This window comes from Globicephala melas, chromosome 2 (genome assembly GCF_963455315.2).
Source record: "Globicephala melas chromosome 2, mGloMel1.2, whole genome shotgun sequence".
NCBI lineage: Eukaryota > Metazoa > Chordata > Mammalia > Artiodactyla > Delphinidae > Globicephala > Globicephala melas.
In genome coordinates, this window is record NC_083315.2 from 49,546,119 (window position 1) to 49,563,954 (window position 17,836).

General features: G+C 36.0%; 1 protein-coding gene across 3 annotated transcripts in view; it reads left to right on the plus strand.

The window, feature by feature from the left end:
• Window positions 1-17,836, plus strand: part of LRRC28 (leucine rich repeat containing 28) — a 183,864-nt gene that overhangs the window by 13,932 nt on the left and 152,096 nt on the right. For all 3 annotated transcript variants that reach the window (XM_030873136.2, XM_070044858.1, XM_030873138.2), the window contains exon 3: window positions 5,445-5,485. In XM_030873136.2, coding sequence (XP_030728996.1) covers window positions 5,445-5,485 — 41 coding nt within the window. The remainder of the gene's footprint in view (window positions 1-5,444; window positions 5,486-17,836) is intronic.

Sequence of the window (17,836 nt, forward strand, 5' to 3'; positions counted from 1 at the left end):
TCTGCTATTGTGGACAAGGAAAGGTGGTGCTGCTAATTTCTCTCTGTTCCCATTAGCCTGCCGGAGCTTCTGACTTTCCTGCTGAGAGATCCTCCTCTATAGCATATATAAAAGAGGGAGAAATACTGGAGGAGGAATGAAATAATATTCCTGGTAGTAAAAGAGGTTTACCTTAGTTGTTTTCATATAGCCACATGGTATTTAACCCTTGCTGTATGCTTGCCCAGAAGCAGTGACACCAAATTATTAATCCAACTAGAAAGCTTGTTGAGTATGTTGTGGTGGTTTTTGAATGAAGTACTTTTTGCCTTCAGTACCAAAACTTTATTAACTTTATTAAAATTAAAAATAATTTATTGAGGTGAAATTGACATAATGTAAAATTGACCATTTTAAAGTGAAAAATTAAGTAACATTTAGTATATTCACAGTGTTGCACAACCACCACCTCTTTCTAGCTCCAAACATATCCATGACTCCAAAGGAAAACCCCTTATCCATTAAGCAGTTTCTCCCCACTCTCCTCCACACCCCAGCTCTGCAACCAGCAATCTGTGTTCTATCTCCCTGGATTTATCTATTTTGGATGTTTCGTATAAATGGGATCATTCAGTATGTCACCTTTTGTGTAGGGCTTCTTTTCACTTAGCAAAATGTTCTCAAGGTTCATCCAAGTGGTAGCATGTATCATTCCTTCATTCCTTCTTATGACTTAATTAGATTCCACTGTATGAGTATACTATAATTTGTTTATCTGTTAATCCATTGATGGACATTTGGGCTGTTCCCACCTTATGGTTATTATGAACAGTGCTGCTATGAGCATGGGTGTACATGTACATGTTTAAGTACCTGTTTTTAATTATTTTGGGTATATATTTAGGAGTAGAATTATGGAGTCTTATGGCAATTCTATGTTTAACTTTTTGAGGAACAGCCAAACTGTTTTCTACGGTGGCTGAACCATTTTACATTACTGCCAGCAATGTACAAGGGTTCCAGTTTCTCCACATCCTTGTCAATAGTTGTTATTTTACATTTTTAACAAATTATGGCTATCCTGGTGGTTTTGAAGTGGTACCTCATTGTGGCTTTGATTTGCATTTCCCTAATGCTAATGAATTTGGGTGTCTTTTCGTGTGCTTTTTGACCATTTGCATATCTTCTTTAAAGAATGTCTTTTCAAATCCTTTGCCTGTTTCCAATTGGGTTGTTTGTTTTTTTGTGGTTGAGTTGTAAGTGTTCTTTATATATTCTGAATGCTAGACCCCATTGGTTATATGATTTGCAGATATTTTCTTCTATATATTGCCTTTTCACTTTCTTGAAATGTCCTTTTATGCACAAAAATTTTAAATTTTGATGAAGTCCAGTTTATCCATTTTTTCTATTGTTGCTCCTGCTTTGGGATTCATATCTATGAATCCATTGCCAAATCCATGATCGTGAAGATTTACCCATGTTTTCTTCTATGAGTTTTATGGTTTTAGCTCTTAGATATAAGTCATTGATCCGTTTTTAGTTAATTTTTAGTTAACTTTTGTGTATGGTGTGAGGTAGAAGTCTGACTTTATTCTACTTTTTATAACTGCTGTAAAAACTATGCACTTAATTCATGACTTCTTTAAAATGTGTTGTTAGAGGCTGGATGGCAGGTTTTGCAGAACCCTGAATCCTAGTGGTTTGTAACAGAACGATGATTTCTCATTCATGCTGCACTACTCTCTCAGATCTCTCGGGGACTTTGGTTCATGGTATCTTTACTCAGGGATGAAAGCTGATAAAGGTCACTGTGGACCTTTCGTGCTCAAGCTCTCTAAGGCCTCTACTTTGACATAATTCCATTGACCGAAGCAAGTCACTTAGCCACGTCGAGCTTGAAGAGAGAAGTGTAATCCTACCAGCTGCCCAGAAGGAGAAGAAAAGAAAGTAAGTAGTGCACAGTCACTACAGGAGGACAGGATTGAACATGTGTTTGCAACATATTTGAAATATTTGTTCCAAGATACGCAATTTTAAAACATTCCCATTTAAGGGGGTTGAAAGTTCTCCGTAAAAGGACATGGTAAAGCATAATTGATTCAAAATTTGAGGTAAATTTTATACTAACTGTGCTTGCTGAAGTTTACCTTTACATTATTTGTAAAGAAAAAATTGTTCAGTTAAGTGATAGTATGAGATTTAATGAAGAGAATTTTGTCTTAATTTATAAAACAATTTTTAAGTAGTTTAGTAGGAAGTATTCATACTCAAGGAATTTGGGTACAGATTGTTTATTAAAACTTCTGTATGTCAAAATTGTGAAAAAGAAGGAAATATTAGTAATAACAGTTTTGCAAGGCACTTTAAGGTTATTACTTTTTTTTTTTTTTTTTTTTTTTTTTTTTGCGGTACGCAGGCCTCTCACTGTTGTGGCCTCTCCCGTCACGGAGCACAGGCTCCGGACGTGCAGGCTCAGCGGCCATGGCTCACGGGCCCAGCCACTCCGCGGCATGTGGGATCTTCCCGGACCGGGGCGCGAACCCGTGTCCCCTGCATCGGCAGGCGGACTCTCAACCACTGCGCCACCAGGGAAGCCCTAAGGTTATTACTTTTGTCTATCAGGATTTTAAAATTTAAAAACATTTTAAAACTTAATAGACTAAATCCTATAAATCAAGATAAACTAGTTTGTGTGGCATCTGTAATCCAGCATTAGAGCTTAGTTACCCGCAGAGTAACAAAAATGTTGATGTTAACATATAGTTGTCCAGTCTCTTACCCACTTTTCATAAACTATGGAAATAGAAAAATTAAAATGTATAATATTTCTCTTATATTATTCAGTTACATTGCTAAAATGTGCCACTATATAGCAGAGAATGTATTATAGAACACCAGTAGGTGTCAGCCACAGCCTTTGCAGCAGGCTGATTATTTACCAGGCTTTTGGGGTTTTTTAAAACCCAGTATTCTGATGAACTGCAGTTTTCTCAAGGTTGGTGTGCTTATTTTTAAATTAAAACTCAGGATACTTACTAATAAAGACATAGTGATGCACTAATGGTAGCAGGAACATTATTCAGTGCTTAATTGTGTGTGTAGCTAAATAGCTCAAAGAGGTAACTAGTTTGTCATGGAAAAATTGCGATTCTGTCTGATGGAGACAAGTAGGCATCTGGAAAGAATGACCATGGGTCCTTTAGTTAGCCAGATATGATACTGATATTGTAGCAGATCAAACTAGATGAGGGTCTAATACCACTTCTTTTCTGGACAAGCCTTTCCTTTTTAGAGGAACAACTATTAAGCCTCTTATCTCCCCTCCACCACCCACAGAGTGCTTTAGTTTGCCTGGGATGCTTTGTAAGTATGCCCATAAGTGGAAGTGTATATTCCTCTTACTAGGCGAGATACCAGTACTAGAAGAAACATTTTGGGGACTTGGACAGATCCAAGAGCAACATTCAAGGAAAGACCATTCATGAAGGACCTCATTGCAGATAATTGATGTCAAAACATGGGGGAAAGGGAATCACAGCATTCAGCATTTGAAAACAAAATGTGGTTTTATCAAAAGTGGGAACTCAATAAATGTTTCACTGACTTCATAAACAGTATTCATATTCAGTGCTATTTTATTGTAAAAGGGCGAGGATATTATATGTGTAAGTAGCTTGGGATACTGTTGCTAAGTATTTAAATACATCAATATACCTATATGAAATTAATAGTTTTATTTCCTTGATTAAAATAAACTAGTGGATTTCCATTGTGTTCAAGATTTTTAAAAATAGTTTTTCCTCAATATAAAATATAAGCCTTTAGTGATCTGTTCCTTGGTATTCTCTGCAAAATCATATACCTTCATACCTGATGGCCCAGAAATACCAAACTAATGGCATTTCTCTTATTGAGTGTTTAGAACCTAAATTGCATATCATATGATTGGTTACTCAATTATGTAGCAATTTAAATACTACATTTTAAAATTTAATTTTTTTTAATTTAAAAGACATACATGCTCATTGTTAAAGATTCAGATGATAAAAAAGTAGATGGAGAATAGCAACACTGGTCCTTTTCCTAATGATAATCACTGTTTATAAATTTCTCTCAGAAAAATTATTTGTTACAAATCTAAAACTTTATAGTCCCCCAAACTTTTGTTTTTCTGTTGACACAATTGTTTTTATAACAAGTGTTTGAAAATATAAGATTTTTGTCATGAGTACTGTTGGGGAGTTACAGCAGAAAAAATTATATTTTTGATTTCCCAAACATACCTCTCTTTTTGTCTTTTCATATGTTGCTTCATGTGCCTACAAAGCTAACCAGAACTTTCTCCTCCCCGCTCCATGGCAACCTCTGATAATTTATATTTGTCTTTCAAGCCTCAGGTTAGACATAATTTCTTTTAAAAAGTCATTCCTGATTCTTTGTTACTGATATTTAGTTTAACTCTACAGTATGTTTTAATGTAGAATAAAAAAAAATTACTCCTAACTCAGTGTGCTCCTTTAGCTTTAACAACTCCTGTCTTTGTGTTTATGTGTATCTGTGTGCATGTGCATGTGTGAGAGATGCAGGCTGACTTTCAGTTACTTACAGGAGGCTTTTCCTTCTACCCAGGGCCTCCAGCAGAGAGAAGTCTGCTTTCAGTCTACGACTGGAATTTTTCTAGGATTCTTTTCATGGAATAGCCAGTCCTTCCAGAGCTATGACTCTGTGTAAGAGACCTAGACCCATCTCCCTTCCAATGGCCAGTTTCCTATCCCTGCCATATCACACTCCTACTCCGAACTTAGAACTTGGGCCAGATGTGACACTCCCTTAGACCACCTGAGCTCCAGCTTACTCTTTTTATCCTGAGTTTGGTTAGGTTTTGATGTCAGCCCCCTGGGATTTTAGTTTCTTCCTCCTGAGGTGCAATTTGGGATTTTGGTTTGGCGGGGGGTAGGTGTTATTTTCTTATGGCTGCTATAACAAATTACACAGGCTATGTGACTTAAAATAACAGAAATTGATTGTCTCACAGTTCTGGAGGGCAGAAGTTCAAAATCAAGGTGTTGGCTGGGTTGGTTTCTTCTCGTGGCTCTGAGGAAGAATCTGTTCCTTTCTCTGAGCTTCTGGAGGTTGCCAGCGGTGTTCCTTGACTTTGCAGCTGCATCACTCCAATCTCTGGCTCCGACGTCACATAGTGTTATTCCCTCTGTCTTTGTCTGTTAAAAACATTTTCATTTCTTCCATGATTGTGGAGTATGAGATCTGGTTTCTGTTCAAATGTATAAATTTAAATTGTAGTATGGTCTATGTAAGTATAAACCCAGACCTGCTGATTTATTATTTTCACCTTTTCTGAAAATTCACCGCCCTTCAAAAGATAGTACTTTGTGTTTAAGCTATTTAGAAATGTTTATACATTTTTCAAAAATAAAATTTAATTCTGAGTTTTTAATTTTCAGCCAGAAAACCTTGCTCAGAAGCTTCCAAACCTTGTGGAACTGTGAGTCTGCTTATTCAAATTTTTTTAAAAGACAAGAATGAACATAATTTTAAGTTATTTGAAATAATGGGAAATACAATTTTAATGTATTAATTTATTATTTTTTGGTATTATGATCATGGTGCTCATGTAGGTAGACCTGTGGTTCTGCTAAACCCAATAGTATTTTAAAGTATTTTACCATTTAAATTTGTGTTTTAAATATCTTACTTCAGGGTAGTGAAGGTGATGAAAGATACATTTTTTTCTGGGGGCAGCATCTTTGTCACAGAATCCTTCTGGATACTCCATGTAATTGGGAATATTTATTATTATTATTGTTACTACTACTACATGTGATACTGATATAAACAGTCTGATGGTATAAAAGATTTAAAATATAGAGTAAAAGACCCCTTCCTTACATCCTACATTTGTTTTAGTTCTGTTGATGATTTACCTCCATAATACTAAATAATGTTTACACCTTTGTTTTTTAGTACATCAACTTCAAGTATCTGTTCACTAAAGAAGATAAGAAATTTCAATATCTTGTATTTCCCTTTCTTTCTACCCGTCTAATTCCGTTGAAGGAGGAATTTACATCACCTTTCCTTGTTCCTTTTATTATTTGGTATGATTTTCAGGAGGTAAAGTAGGGAAAGCTAACTTTACACCTTCCTCTATAAGCCGGGAGTCTCTGTCGTTTTCTTTTTTATCCATCCTTTTATTTAAAAAAATTTCAAACCAACAAAAAAGTTGAAAGCATAGTACAATGAGCATCCATACAATTGATTCTTGAACAACATGGGGGTTAGAGGTGCCACTCCCTCATAGTTGAAAATCCAAGTATAACTTTATAGTCGGCTCTCCATATCCACAGTTCCACATCTGTGGACTCACCCAACCTCAGATGGTGTAGAACTGTAGTAGGTACTTGTTGAAAAAAAAAATCAGAGTATAAATGGACTTGTGTAGTTCAGACCCATGTTGTTCAAGGATCAACTGTTCAGTCTTCACCTAAATTTAACCACTTAACATTTTGCCACATTTCCTTTCTCTCTTTGCCTTTCCTACCCTCTCTTTACTCTCGCTCTCTCCCTCCGCCTTCCTTCTCTCCCTCTCTCACACACATTATGATACTTTACCCCTAAATACATTAGTATATATCTCCTAAGAATAAAGACGTTTTTGCACGTAATTGTATTGTTTTTAGGCCTAAGAAAAGTAATATTATTTCAATAATATCATCTAATATATAGTTCGTATTTAAATTATCCCAATTTTCCCCAAAAAATATCTTTTTGAAGTAGATGTCTGGATTTGTCTGATTGTTTCCTCTGGATTAGGTTCAGTTTAAACATCTTTGGTGATGTTCTACCCCATTTGCTTTATCAAGTTTTTGCTTTCATTCTCTTTATACATATTATATGTGTATTTATTTTTTTTCTGAAGCTTTTGAGAAAAAGTTACATACATTGTGGTTCTTTACCCTTAAATACTTCAGTGTGTATTTCCAAGAACAAGGATGACTTAACATTTTTTAGGTCTACTTTTCTGTCCTTAATAGGTGCTTTATATTTTTCTTCATATAGATTTTGAACATTTCTAATAGTTTGTTCCTAAATATTTATTTTTTTTGCTGTGTAAATGATTTTTCTTATCTGTTATATCTTCTAACTGGCTATTTTTTGTATATAGGAGCACTATGGGTTTTTGCATGTTAACTTTATATCTTGCTCCTTCCTGAAATCTTTTATTGTTTGAGTTAGTTTTATCATTGATTCTCCAGAGTTTTCCAGGTATACTCTCATGTCTGAAAATACAGACAGTGTTATTTCTTCTTTTCCAAATCTTTAATTATCTTCTCTATTCTGATTGCATTGGCTAGTCCCTCTCCAGGGCAGTGTGAAATTGTACTTGAGGTAGTGGACATCCTTGTCATCTTTCTGACCTTAGTGGGAATACCTCCAGGTTTTCCCCACTAAGAAAGATGCTGGCTTTACAGTTAACACAATTCTTTTGTGTTCAGTAAATATCTATCTGTGTTAGTAATCTATTGCTGCTTAACAGATTACCCAAAATGTACTTGCTTAAAATGTAGGTGTGCTTAAAAGAATAAACACTTATTCTCTGATATTTTCTGAAGATCCAGAATCTGGGCTTGACTTAGCTGGGTGCCTTTGCTTCAATGTCTCTTTCAAGTCTCTAATCAAGATTGTTGCCCAGGGCTGCTGACTTACCTGAAAGCTCAACTGAAGAAAGATCCTCTTCTGTGTTCACTCATGTGGTTGTTGGCAGGATTCAACCAATTTCTTGCAGTTCGTTGGACTGAGGGCCTCAGTTCCTAGCTGGCTGTTGGGCAGAGAACTCCTTTAGTTCCTTGCCACTTAGCCTCTGTTATGTTGCTCACAACATGGCAGCTGATTTCCATCAGAGTGAGCAAGCAGAAGAGCAAGAAAGGGTATACAAGACAAGAGCCATAGTCTCTTTCTGACCTAATCTTGGAAGTGGCATCCTGTCACTGTTACTATATCTGTCCTTTAGAAGGGAGCCACTAGATCTAATGAACACTCAAGGGGAGGCTATTACACAAGGTCCTGAATGCCAGGTAGCAGAGATCATTGGGGACCATCCTAGGGGCTACTTACCACACTATTAATTCCTATTTTCTCAAGATTTTTTTGTTAGTAATGGGCGTGAAATTTTTTCAAAGGTTTTTTCAGACTTTAAAGCTAAAGGAAAAATTCTTGGGGGTTTCAGGCAAAAAGGTGAAACAATCATGAAGATGAAGAAGATTGCACCATAAGACTCCACACTGAATTATCTATACAATGGCTGTTGAATTCTAACTTGACGGTTTTTATTTCTTTGAGCCCCCCTTTTTTTTTTTTTTTTTGCAGTACGCAGGCCTCTCACTGTTGTGGCCTCTCCCATTGCGAGCACAGGCCCCGGACGCGCAGGCTCAGTGCCCATGGCTCACGGGCCCAGCCGCTCTGCGGCATGTGGGATCCTCCCGGACTGGGGCACGAACCTGTGTCCCCTGCATCAGCAGGCGGACTCTCAACCACTGCGCCACCAGGGAAGCCCTCTTTGAGCCCTTTAAAAGTATTTGTCTCCTGAGGTTGCTGTCTTTTCTTGAGATTGCTATCCATTGTTGTTGTTGACATTTTTCTGGGTTTTCATATATTGAGTAATTTTAGATTATATTCTGACAAATGAGGACATATGTTTTGGAGACTGGAATCTGTTATATTTCATCAAAGAGTGTTGATGTTTTTATTGGGCTGGCCGGAAAGTTTGTTTGGGTTTTTCCATAACATCTTATGGAAAAACCTGAACGAACTTTCCGGCCAGCCCAATATTTCAGTGATTAATTTACCTGGTTTGACTCAAGCAGTAAACAGCCTCTTGGAAGGCAGCTGAAATCTCAGTCTGGTTCTTTTATCTTTAGTTGTAGTTTCTTCCACATGTAAATGGTTTTGCAGTCAGCCACTGATTTAGGCAAAGTTTTTACATAGGATTTGGGGTTTCCCCTCCCTGGCTTTTATTTTTTTTTCTGATATTCTCCCTTTATTTGTCAGGGGCCATGGTTGCCCTGAACTCTGTCCTCCTTTAGGCTAGCAACACTGCAGTTTTCTGTTGGAATTTTAGCCATTTTTTGTGATAACTGTATCCTTCCTTAGACTAAATGCTTTTTTTTTTTTTAAATGAAACCCAGAATCACCCAGTGCCGTTCTTTCTTATAAGTTTTGACTCTCCTTCAGAATTGGCTTATTTGTTTACTCTTGCAGTGCCTTAGGTTCATTTTGTCTGTGTGTGTTGTTCAGTGTTTTAGTTGCCAGAGGATTGGTCCAGTAGGAGTTTATTCTGCTGTACTGGAATTAGAGCTTGCATTCTTTTATTTTAATCTGTTTCTGCCTCTATAACTCAAGTGGGTTTCTTGAGGTCAACATTAGTTGGTTCTTTGATTTTGACCAGTCTAACAATCTGGCTCATTTAACTGGAGTGTTTAGACTGTTTATGTTTAATATGATTACTGATATGATTGAATTTAAGTTCACCAACTTAACAGTTTGTCTTCTGTTTGTCCCAGTTGTTCTTTGTTATTTTTTCCCTCTTTATTTTTCTTCTTTTAAATTATTTTTGTGTTATTTAGGATTAAATTTTACTATTATTGATTTATTAACTCTACTTCATTTCAATGTTGAAAGGTTTATATTATGTTTCTTTAACCTATTATAATCTACCTTCACATAATATACTACTTCACATTTAATATAAGAACCTTAGATCAATACTTTCAGTTCATCGCTCCTATCCTTTGTGCTACTGTCCTGTGTTTTACATGTGTGTGAGTGTTGTGAGAGAGATAGATCTATGTATGTATAAACCATGTATATATCAGTCAGGGTCCAGTTAGGAGATAGAAACCATACCCCTGTTTAAGCAGGGAGAAGTAATATAAAGAATTGTTAACTAGTAAAATGTTATTAACTACTAAAAGAGGTAAAAGAGGACTCCATGGTATTCATAATTAATTAGTAAGTACAAAAAAGTAGATCTGGACCAAGAGAAAGTAGACAATGAAGGAACTAAAGACTTAGGAGAGCCCCAAACCTAGGCTGAGATTAGACTTCTTCAAATAAGATGTGGCTGCCACAAAACATACAGTGCTCTGGTGGTGAAGAACCTTGCCATCTGGTTAGGCCAGAGCAGATCTGTAATATCAGCTCACTGTTTCAGGACGGTGTTGGTAATGTAGAGCTGATCTATTAGAAACAGTCTGACTGGTAGGAAGGAGGCAATTGCCTGAGAGCATGGCAGAGCTAACGCAGAAGTAGCCACAGGGTGGGAAGACAGTTGCTTGAGGCCAACTGAAGTTCTTTATAGAAATGCATTGTTGGATGGGGAGAGTGTGGCCTGAGGATAATAGCCTGAGATGCCACAAAAGTGACTTCATGGTCACTTTGAGAATGTAGTTTAAGGTTGTCCAAGAGGACTTCTGGGCCTTGGCTGTGTGCTGGATAAAAAATTGAAAGGGGACTGGACCCAGAAAGGAAATGCCTTCCTGCTACTCTCATCTTGCAGAGTCACTCCAGTACCCTCTTTTGATAACATTAGGCCTAACATTAGATCAGTTGGCAAAGGAGAAATTTTGACAGGGTCCAGCTCCAATATGGCATAGCAGGTAGATTTGGAGCTGAGAGACAAAATTGATAACTGGCAAAATACACTATTATAATTTTGAATTTAAGTTGTCAATTAAAGAAATTTTAAAATGAGAAAAAAAAGTCTTTAATATTAATTCCTATATTCTCTCAGATTTGGTTTGCCTGAAAAATGTCTTTATTTCTCCTTTTTTAAAAATTAAACTTTTTACTTTGAGATAATGGTAGTCACACGTAATCTTAAGAAATAATATGTAAACATCCTTGGGTACTCTTTGAGGTTCTGCCGGTGTTCATGTCTTGTATAACTACAGTATAAGATCACCACCAGGAAACTGACATTGCTACAATCCACTGATATTATTCAGTTTTCATCATTTTCTACCCTTTTATAATCACATTCTCCCTGTCCCCCAAACCCTGGCAACTACTACTCTGTTCTCCATCTCTATGATTTTGTCATTTTAATTTGTTATGTTATATAAATCATATAGTATATAACCTTTCAGGACTGGCTTTTTTTTTCATTGAGCATAATTTCCTTGAGATCTATTTAAGTTGTTGCATGTACCAATAGTTCCTTTATGTTGTTGGGTTATATTTCACAATGTGGATGTAACGGAGTTTGTTCATCCACTCACTTATTGAAGGACATATTGGTTGTTTCCAGTTTTTAGCTATTATGAAATTTTAGCTGCTATGAACATTCATGTACATGTTTTTTTGTGTGTGAATAAGTTTTCATTTCTCTGCAATAAATGCTTAAGAATGTAATTGCTGAGTCACATGGAAATTGCATGTTTCATTTTTTAAATTGAGATATAATTTACGTACCATAAAATTTTAATCATACACTTTTAAAGTGTATGGTTCAGTGGTTTTGGTATATAAACAAGGTTGAGCAACCATTATCACTGTCTAATCCAGAACATTTTCATCACCCCAAAAGAAACCCATCAATAGTCATTCCCCTCCCCCAATTCCTTGTAACTCCCTAATAGGTGTGAACTGGTATCTTGTAGTTTTCATTTGTATTTTTCTAATGACTAATGATGTCTTTTCCTGTGCTTATTGGGCATTTGTATATTTTCCTTGGGGAAATCTATTCAAATCTGCTGTCCATTTAAAAATTATTATCTAAGAGTGTTTTATGTATTTGGAATACCAGACCCTTATCACATATATCAGCAGTCCCCAACCTTTTTGGCACCAAGGACTGGTTTTGGGGAAGACAATTTTTCCACGGACGGGGTGGGGGCAGGTGGTTCAGGTGGTAATGCAAGCGATGGGGAGCAGTGGGGAGTGGCAGATGAAGCTTCTCTTGCTCGCCTGTCGCTTACCTCCTGCTGTGCGGCCTGGTTCCTAATAGGGCACGGACAAGTACCAGTCTGCGACCTGGGGGTTGGGGACCCCTGATATATATGATTTGCAAATATTTTCTCCCATTCTGTGGTTTATCTTTCACTTTCTTGATGAATTTTTATTTGGTTGCTTGTGTTTTGTTGTCATGTCTGAGAAACTTTCTAATCCAATGTCATGAAGATTTATTCCTCTTTTCTTATTTGAGTTGTATAATTTTAGCTCTTACATTTAGGTCTTTGATCCATTTTGAATTAAATTTTGCATATGATATGATGTAGAAGTCTATGTTCTGTTTTTGCATGGGATAACCAGTTATCTCACCACCATTTATTGAGAAGGCTACTCTTTTCCCCATTGAATTGTCTTGGCATGTTTGTTAAAAATCAGTTGACCATAGACACATGGGCATGTTTCTGGATTTTCACTTCTGTTCCATTGATCTGTATGTTTTATCTTTTTGCCAGTACCATGCAGACTTGATTACTCTAGCTTTGTAGTGAGTTTTGAAATTGAGAAGTATGGATCCTCCAACATTATCCTTATTTTTCAAAATTGTTTTAGCTATTCTAAATCCCTTGCATTTTCATGTGAATTTTAAGATCCACTTGTCAATTCATGCAAAAAAAAAAAAAAAACGCCAAATGTGATTGTTGATAACGACTACACTGAATCTTTAGATCAGTTTGTGGATTATTGCCATCTTAACAGTATTATGTCTTCTAATTTTTGAATGTGGGATCTCTTTCTATTTATTTAGGTCTTCAGTTTCCTTCAACAGTTTTAAAATTTGAACATTGAACACTTTTCAGCGTAAAAATGCTGAATTTCTTCTCTTAGATTTTTTCTTTTTGATGCTATTGTACATAGAACTATATTCTTCTTTTTTTTTTTTTCCCCCACGGGCCTCTCACTGTTGTGGCCTCTCCCGTTGCAGAGCACAGGCTCCAGACACGCAGACTCAGCGGCCATGGCTCACGGGCCCAGCCGCTCCGCGGCATGTGGGATCTTCCCAGACTGGGGCACGAACCTGTGTCCCCTGCATTGGCAGGTGGACTCTCAACCACTGCGCCACCAGGGAAGCCCAAAAACTATATTCTTAATTTCACTTTAGAATTGTTCAGTACCTAGTATATAAAAATACAGTTGATTTTTGTATATTGATATTATATCCTCCAACCTTGCCAACTTCATTCATTAGCTCTTTTTTGTTGTTGAATTCCTTGGGGTTTTCTATATATAAGATCAAGTCATCTACCAGTAAAGAGTTGTATTTCTTCTTTTCTGATCTGTATGCCTTTTATTTCTTTTTCTTGCTTAGTTGCCCTGGCTAGAACATAGAATGTTGAACAGAAGTGATGAGACAAGACATCTTTGTGTTGTTCTTGTGCTCAGTTACCTTAGTGGTCAGCTAATGATCAAGCAGAGATTTCCTTACCTACCTGAATCTGCTAAGTCTCCCAGTCCTTGCTGAGGGTCTCTGTATATGTATTGTGGCATGCTTTCCCCTCTCATCTAGGCACTTGACAACTTTGCCTTAGACTTCACTTCTTATGTAGAACTTCAAGTCCAGCAGAGGTGAGAGCTTAGGGTCTTCTCGGGTCTTTCCTGAGCATATGTGCAGCTCCGGGCATGCATGTGACCTAGATTTCTAGAAATATGTCAGAGTTTTTCAAAGTTCTCTGGAAGGAACTCCCCAACGTTTTCATTTAAGGTTTTTGGTTGTGTATTGTTTGCTCCAGCTGTTATCTAGTGCCTCAGGCACCAGCGAAGTTAAACAATTGCCTGTAATTTATCTCAATTGGAGAAAGGGTTTTTGTACCGGGCAAGCTTCTAGTCAGATCAAGTTAAAAACAGCCTTGCAAGTGGGGTCTTTCAGAGATCCATGAGACAGTCAAATGACAGTTCTCTGGAAACGAACTCCAACTTGGTTCTGCCCCTTTAGGTACTAGCCAGGCTACTGCAATTGAAGTGAAAAGCAAAGTGATTTTCCAGGCTTCTGCAGAGGTGGAGAGTAGGGTATAGGACTGGGGCAAGTAAAAATACCCCAAAATTCACAGCTTAGTCTTCTTACTGAGATTTTTGCCATTTTTCTTACATAAACCCTCCCTGTATTACTGCAAGTCTTTGGTTAATTTCCAGAGTTCTGTACATGTAGCTTCTGATAATTATTGCCAGTATTATTGTTGATTTTACAAATAAAGAGAATTTTTGGAGGTCTTTATTCTGCCACTTTTGATCTGAATTTGTAGTTTCATTAAAAACTGCCAAATAATTTCCCAGGTTGGCTGTACCATTTTACATTCTCCCCCGGCAATGTGTGATTGTTTCAGTTTCTCCACATCTCACCTGCATTATTTTGTTGTCATTACTTTAAATTTTTGTCATTCAGATAGATGTGTGGTTTTATCTAATTATGGTTTTAATTTGTATTTCTCTAATGGCTTATAACGTTAATTTAACATCTTTTCAAGTACTTGTGATCTTTATCTTTTCTTCAGTGAAATGTCTGTTCATGTCTATTGCTCATTTTCTATTTGGATATTTTTCTTTAGTTGTAAGAGTTTTAAGAGTTCTTTACATATTCTAGAAAACAGTCCTTGGTTGTATAGGTTGTTTACAAATATTTTCTCCCTCTGTATAACTTCTATTTTCATGTTCTTTTGTAGAGCAGAAGTTTTACATTTTGATGAGGTCCACTTTGTCAATTTTTGCTTTTATGTATCATGTTTTTAGTGTCAAATTTAAGAACTTTGTCTAGTCCTAGACCCTGAAGATTTTCTCCTGCTTTTTTTCTCTAAAAGTTTATAGTGTTTTGCTTTACATTCATCTTCATAGTTCTGAAATGTGTATGTTTTGCCTTCTGGAATTAGAGTTCTTGGTTGTCAGTTACTTTTTTTCTTTCAACATTTTCACGGTGTTTATTGTCTTCTGGCTTGCATACTTTCTGAAGAGACATCTGCTGACATTCCTATATTTCTTCCTCAGTATGTAATGTGTCTTTTTTCCTTGGGCTACTTTGAAGAATGTCTGATTCTTCTATTGGTTTTCAGGGATTTGATTTTGATGTACTTTGTTGTGGTTTTCTTTTTCTTTATCCTTGACATTCATTGAGCTTCTTGGGTTTGTGTCTTTATAGTTTGCATCAAATTTGGATTTTTAAAATATATTTCTTTAGATATTTATTTCTATACCCTTATCTCTGGTCCCTGCTTCTGGGACTCTTACATGTTTGTTAGTTTAATATGGTCCCATAATCACTGACACACTGTTCAGCTCTATTCTTTTCAGTCTTTTTTTTTTTAATGTACTTCAGTTAGGACATATTATATTTCCCTGTCTTCAGGGTTGGTAGTATTTTGTTCTTCGGTATCTAGTAAGTTGTTAATCCAACCTAGTGAGATTTTCACTTAGTTTGTTGTATATTTGATCTCTAGAAGCTCTATTTGGTTCTTCTTTATATGTTAACATTTCTCTCACAATGTTTATATTTTTCTTTGAATACCCGAATATAGTTGTTATAGTTGTTTTGTTTTAAAGTTCTTATTTGCTAATTCCATCATTTGTGTCATACTGGTTCCGTTTGTATTAACTGTTTTTTATCCTAGTTATTGGTCACATTTTCCTAATTCTTAGCACTTTTTGATTAGATGCTGGGCCTTATGAATACTTTATTGTGTCTACACTTTGTTGTCTTCCTTTTTGTGGTGCTTTGTTCTGGCCTGCAGTTATTTGCAATTTAATTTGATCTTTTCATGGCCTGTCTTTATGCTTGTTAGGACAGGTCTAGAGTAACTTCTACTAAAGGGATAGTTTAGCCCTATTACCCACACAGGACCTTTCTAGAATCTCGTTTAAATGAACCAAGTGATCAACAAGGATTTGGTACACTTGCTGCTCAGAACTTGAATGCTTTCTAGCCCTGTATGAGCTCTGTGGACTGTTCAGCTGATAGGTTTTCAGTTACTTTTTGACTGGAGTGCATTATAGAATTCAGCTAAGAGTCAAAGGATCCCTTGAAGTTTTTTTTTTCAGTAGTGCCCTCTCCTCCAGAACTGTACCCACAACTTCCAGCTGCCTCAGGTTCCCTGAACTCTGATATGTTTCTTCATAACTCAGTGAGACTTCATTCTTTGTTTGGGATCCCATTTTTGTACCACAGTGCACTATTTGCCTCCAGGCATAAATCTGTGGACATTGTGTGGCTCACCTCACTTGTTTCTTCTCTCTCAGGGAACATAGTACTAGTTGCCTCTTGTCAGTATTAGAAAATAATTGTTTCATATATTCCATCTGGTTTTCTTGTTGCTTATAGCAATTAGGTAAATCTGGTCCTTATTATTTCGTCATGGCTGGAAGTATAAGTCCTGTTCCTTTAATAAAAAATTTTTTTTTTTTTTATTTTGGAGCAGTTTTTATTTACAGAAAAGTTGTAAAGATAGTAAGTACAGAGTTCCAGTATGCCCAGGTTTCTCCTGTTGTTAACATCTTACAATTTCATTGAACATTTGTCAAGACTAAGAAACTGACATTGCCATATTACTATTAAGTAAATATCTATATTTAATTTTATTAAAAAACTGCCAAACCATTTTCCAAAGTGGCTGTACAGTCATGCATTCCCACCAGCAGTGAATGGGAGTTCCTGCATTATTTGAGTAGAAAAATAACATGATGAAAACCAGTTACGTCAAAACACCAACATTTTAACTACTTTGAAATTACAAAAATTAAGTAGACAGAAGTGACTTAAAATTGCTAAGCCTTTGATTACAAATGACTTATGATAACAATAATAATTATAACAGTGGCATTCATGGAACTCTGTTCTAAGGGCTTTACATTTATTAATTCATTTAATCCTCACAGCATCCCTATGTTGTTGGTGCTGTTATCCTCTACTTCTGTAGATTAAGAAAGTGAAAAGGTCAGTAATTTTCCCCTGGTCACATAGATATTAAGGTACAGGCAGTCTGGCTCCAGAACCTACTCTGATCCACTTTACCAGTGATGATTCTTCATCAGCTGCACATCAGAGCAACTTGAGTTGAGATGGCCTTGGACATCTATAGTTTGAAGACCACTGGTGATTCTAATGTGTAGTCGGGATTGAGAACATTCTAAACTACCATTTACTGCTTTTCATTATAATGTAGATAAATTTATTATGTTAAAATATACTTTTTGATTTTAATGATAATAGTACTTTAGTTCATATTTTGACTTGGACATTTTAAGGTCCTTTTTTGTAGGTAGAATTGGAGTTGAGGCAAAAATTTTGTGGATTACTGAAAAATCAGTTATCTATTTTGGTGTCTAGGCGCTCTGCCTTTTGTGTAATACATGCAAATGTGTGTGTATACTTATATATATATATATAGTCTTTCGGCATAAAGAATTTTTAGAGTAATCTGTTAAAGTAGTTAGATATTTCTTCCTAAAAGTAATGTTTAAAGAATATTGATTTTAAAATATGGAAACATTCTAAAAAAAGTAAAATATGGAATCATTCTGTATACACAAAGCAAGGAATAAAATGAATCATAGAATGGTGTAATTGTTTAAATTATGTTAGGCCCAGCAAGTTAATACCTACACAGAATTGATTTAATCCAGCATATAAAAATCTTCTTAAATTTATTAATTTTGTATCTTTCTTATTCTGTGTCATTGACATTTTAACATTTGATATCAGGCTAAAATATATAGAAGAAATATTTTAAATTCTATGTAAGATATACTATATGAAGAGTGATTATGAGGTATAATAAATAAGACAACAGGTTTGAAAATACTTTATCAAAATCTAGTTCTCTGGCCTCAAAATCAATGATCTAATTTT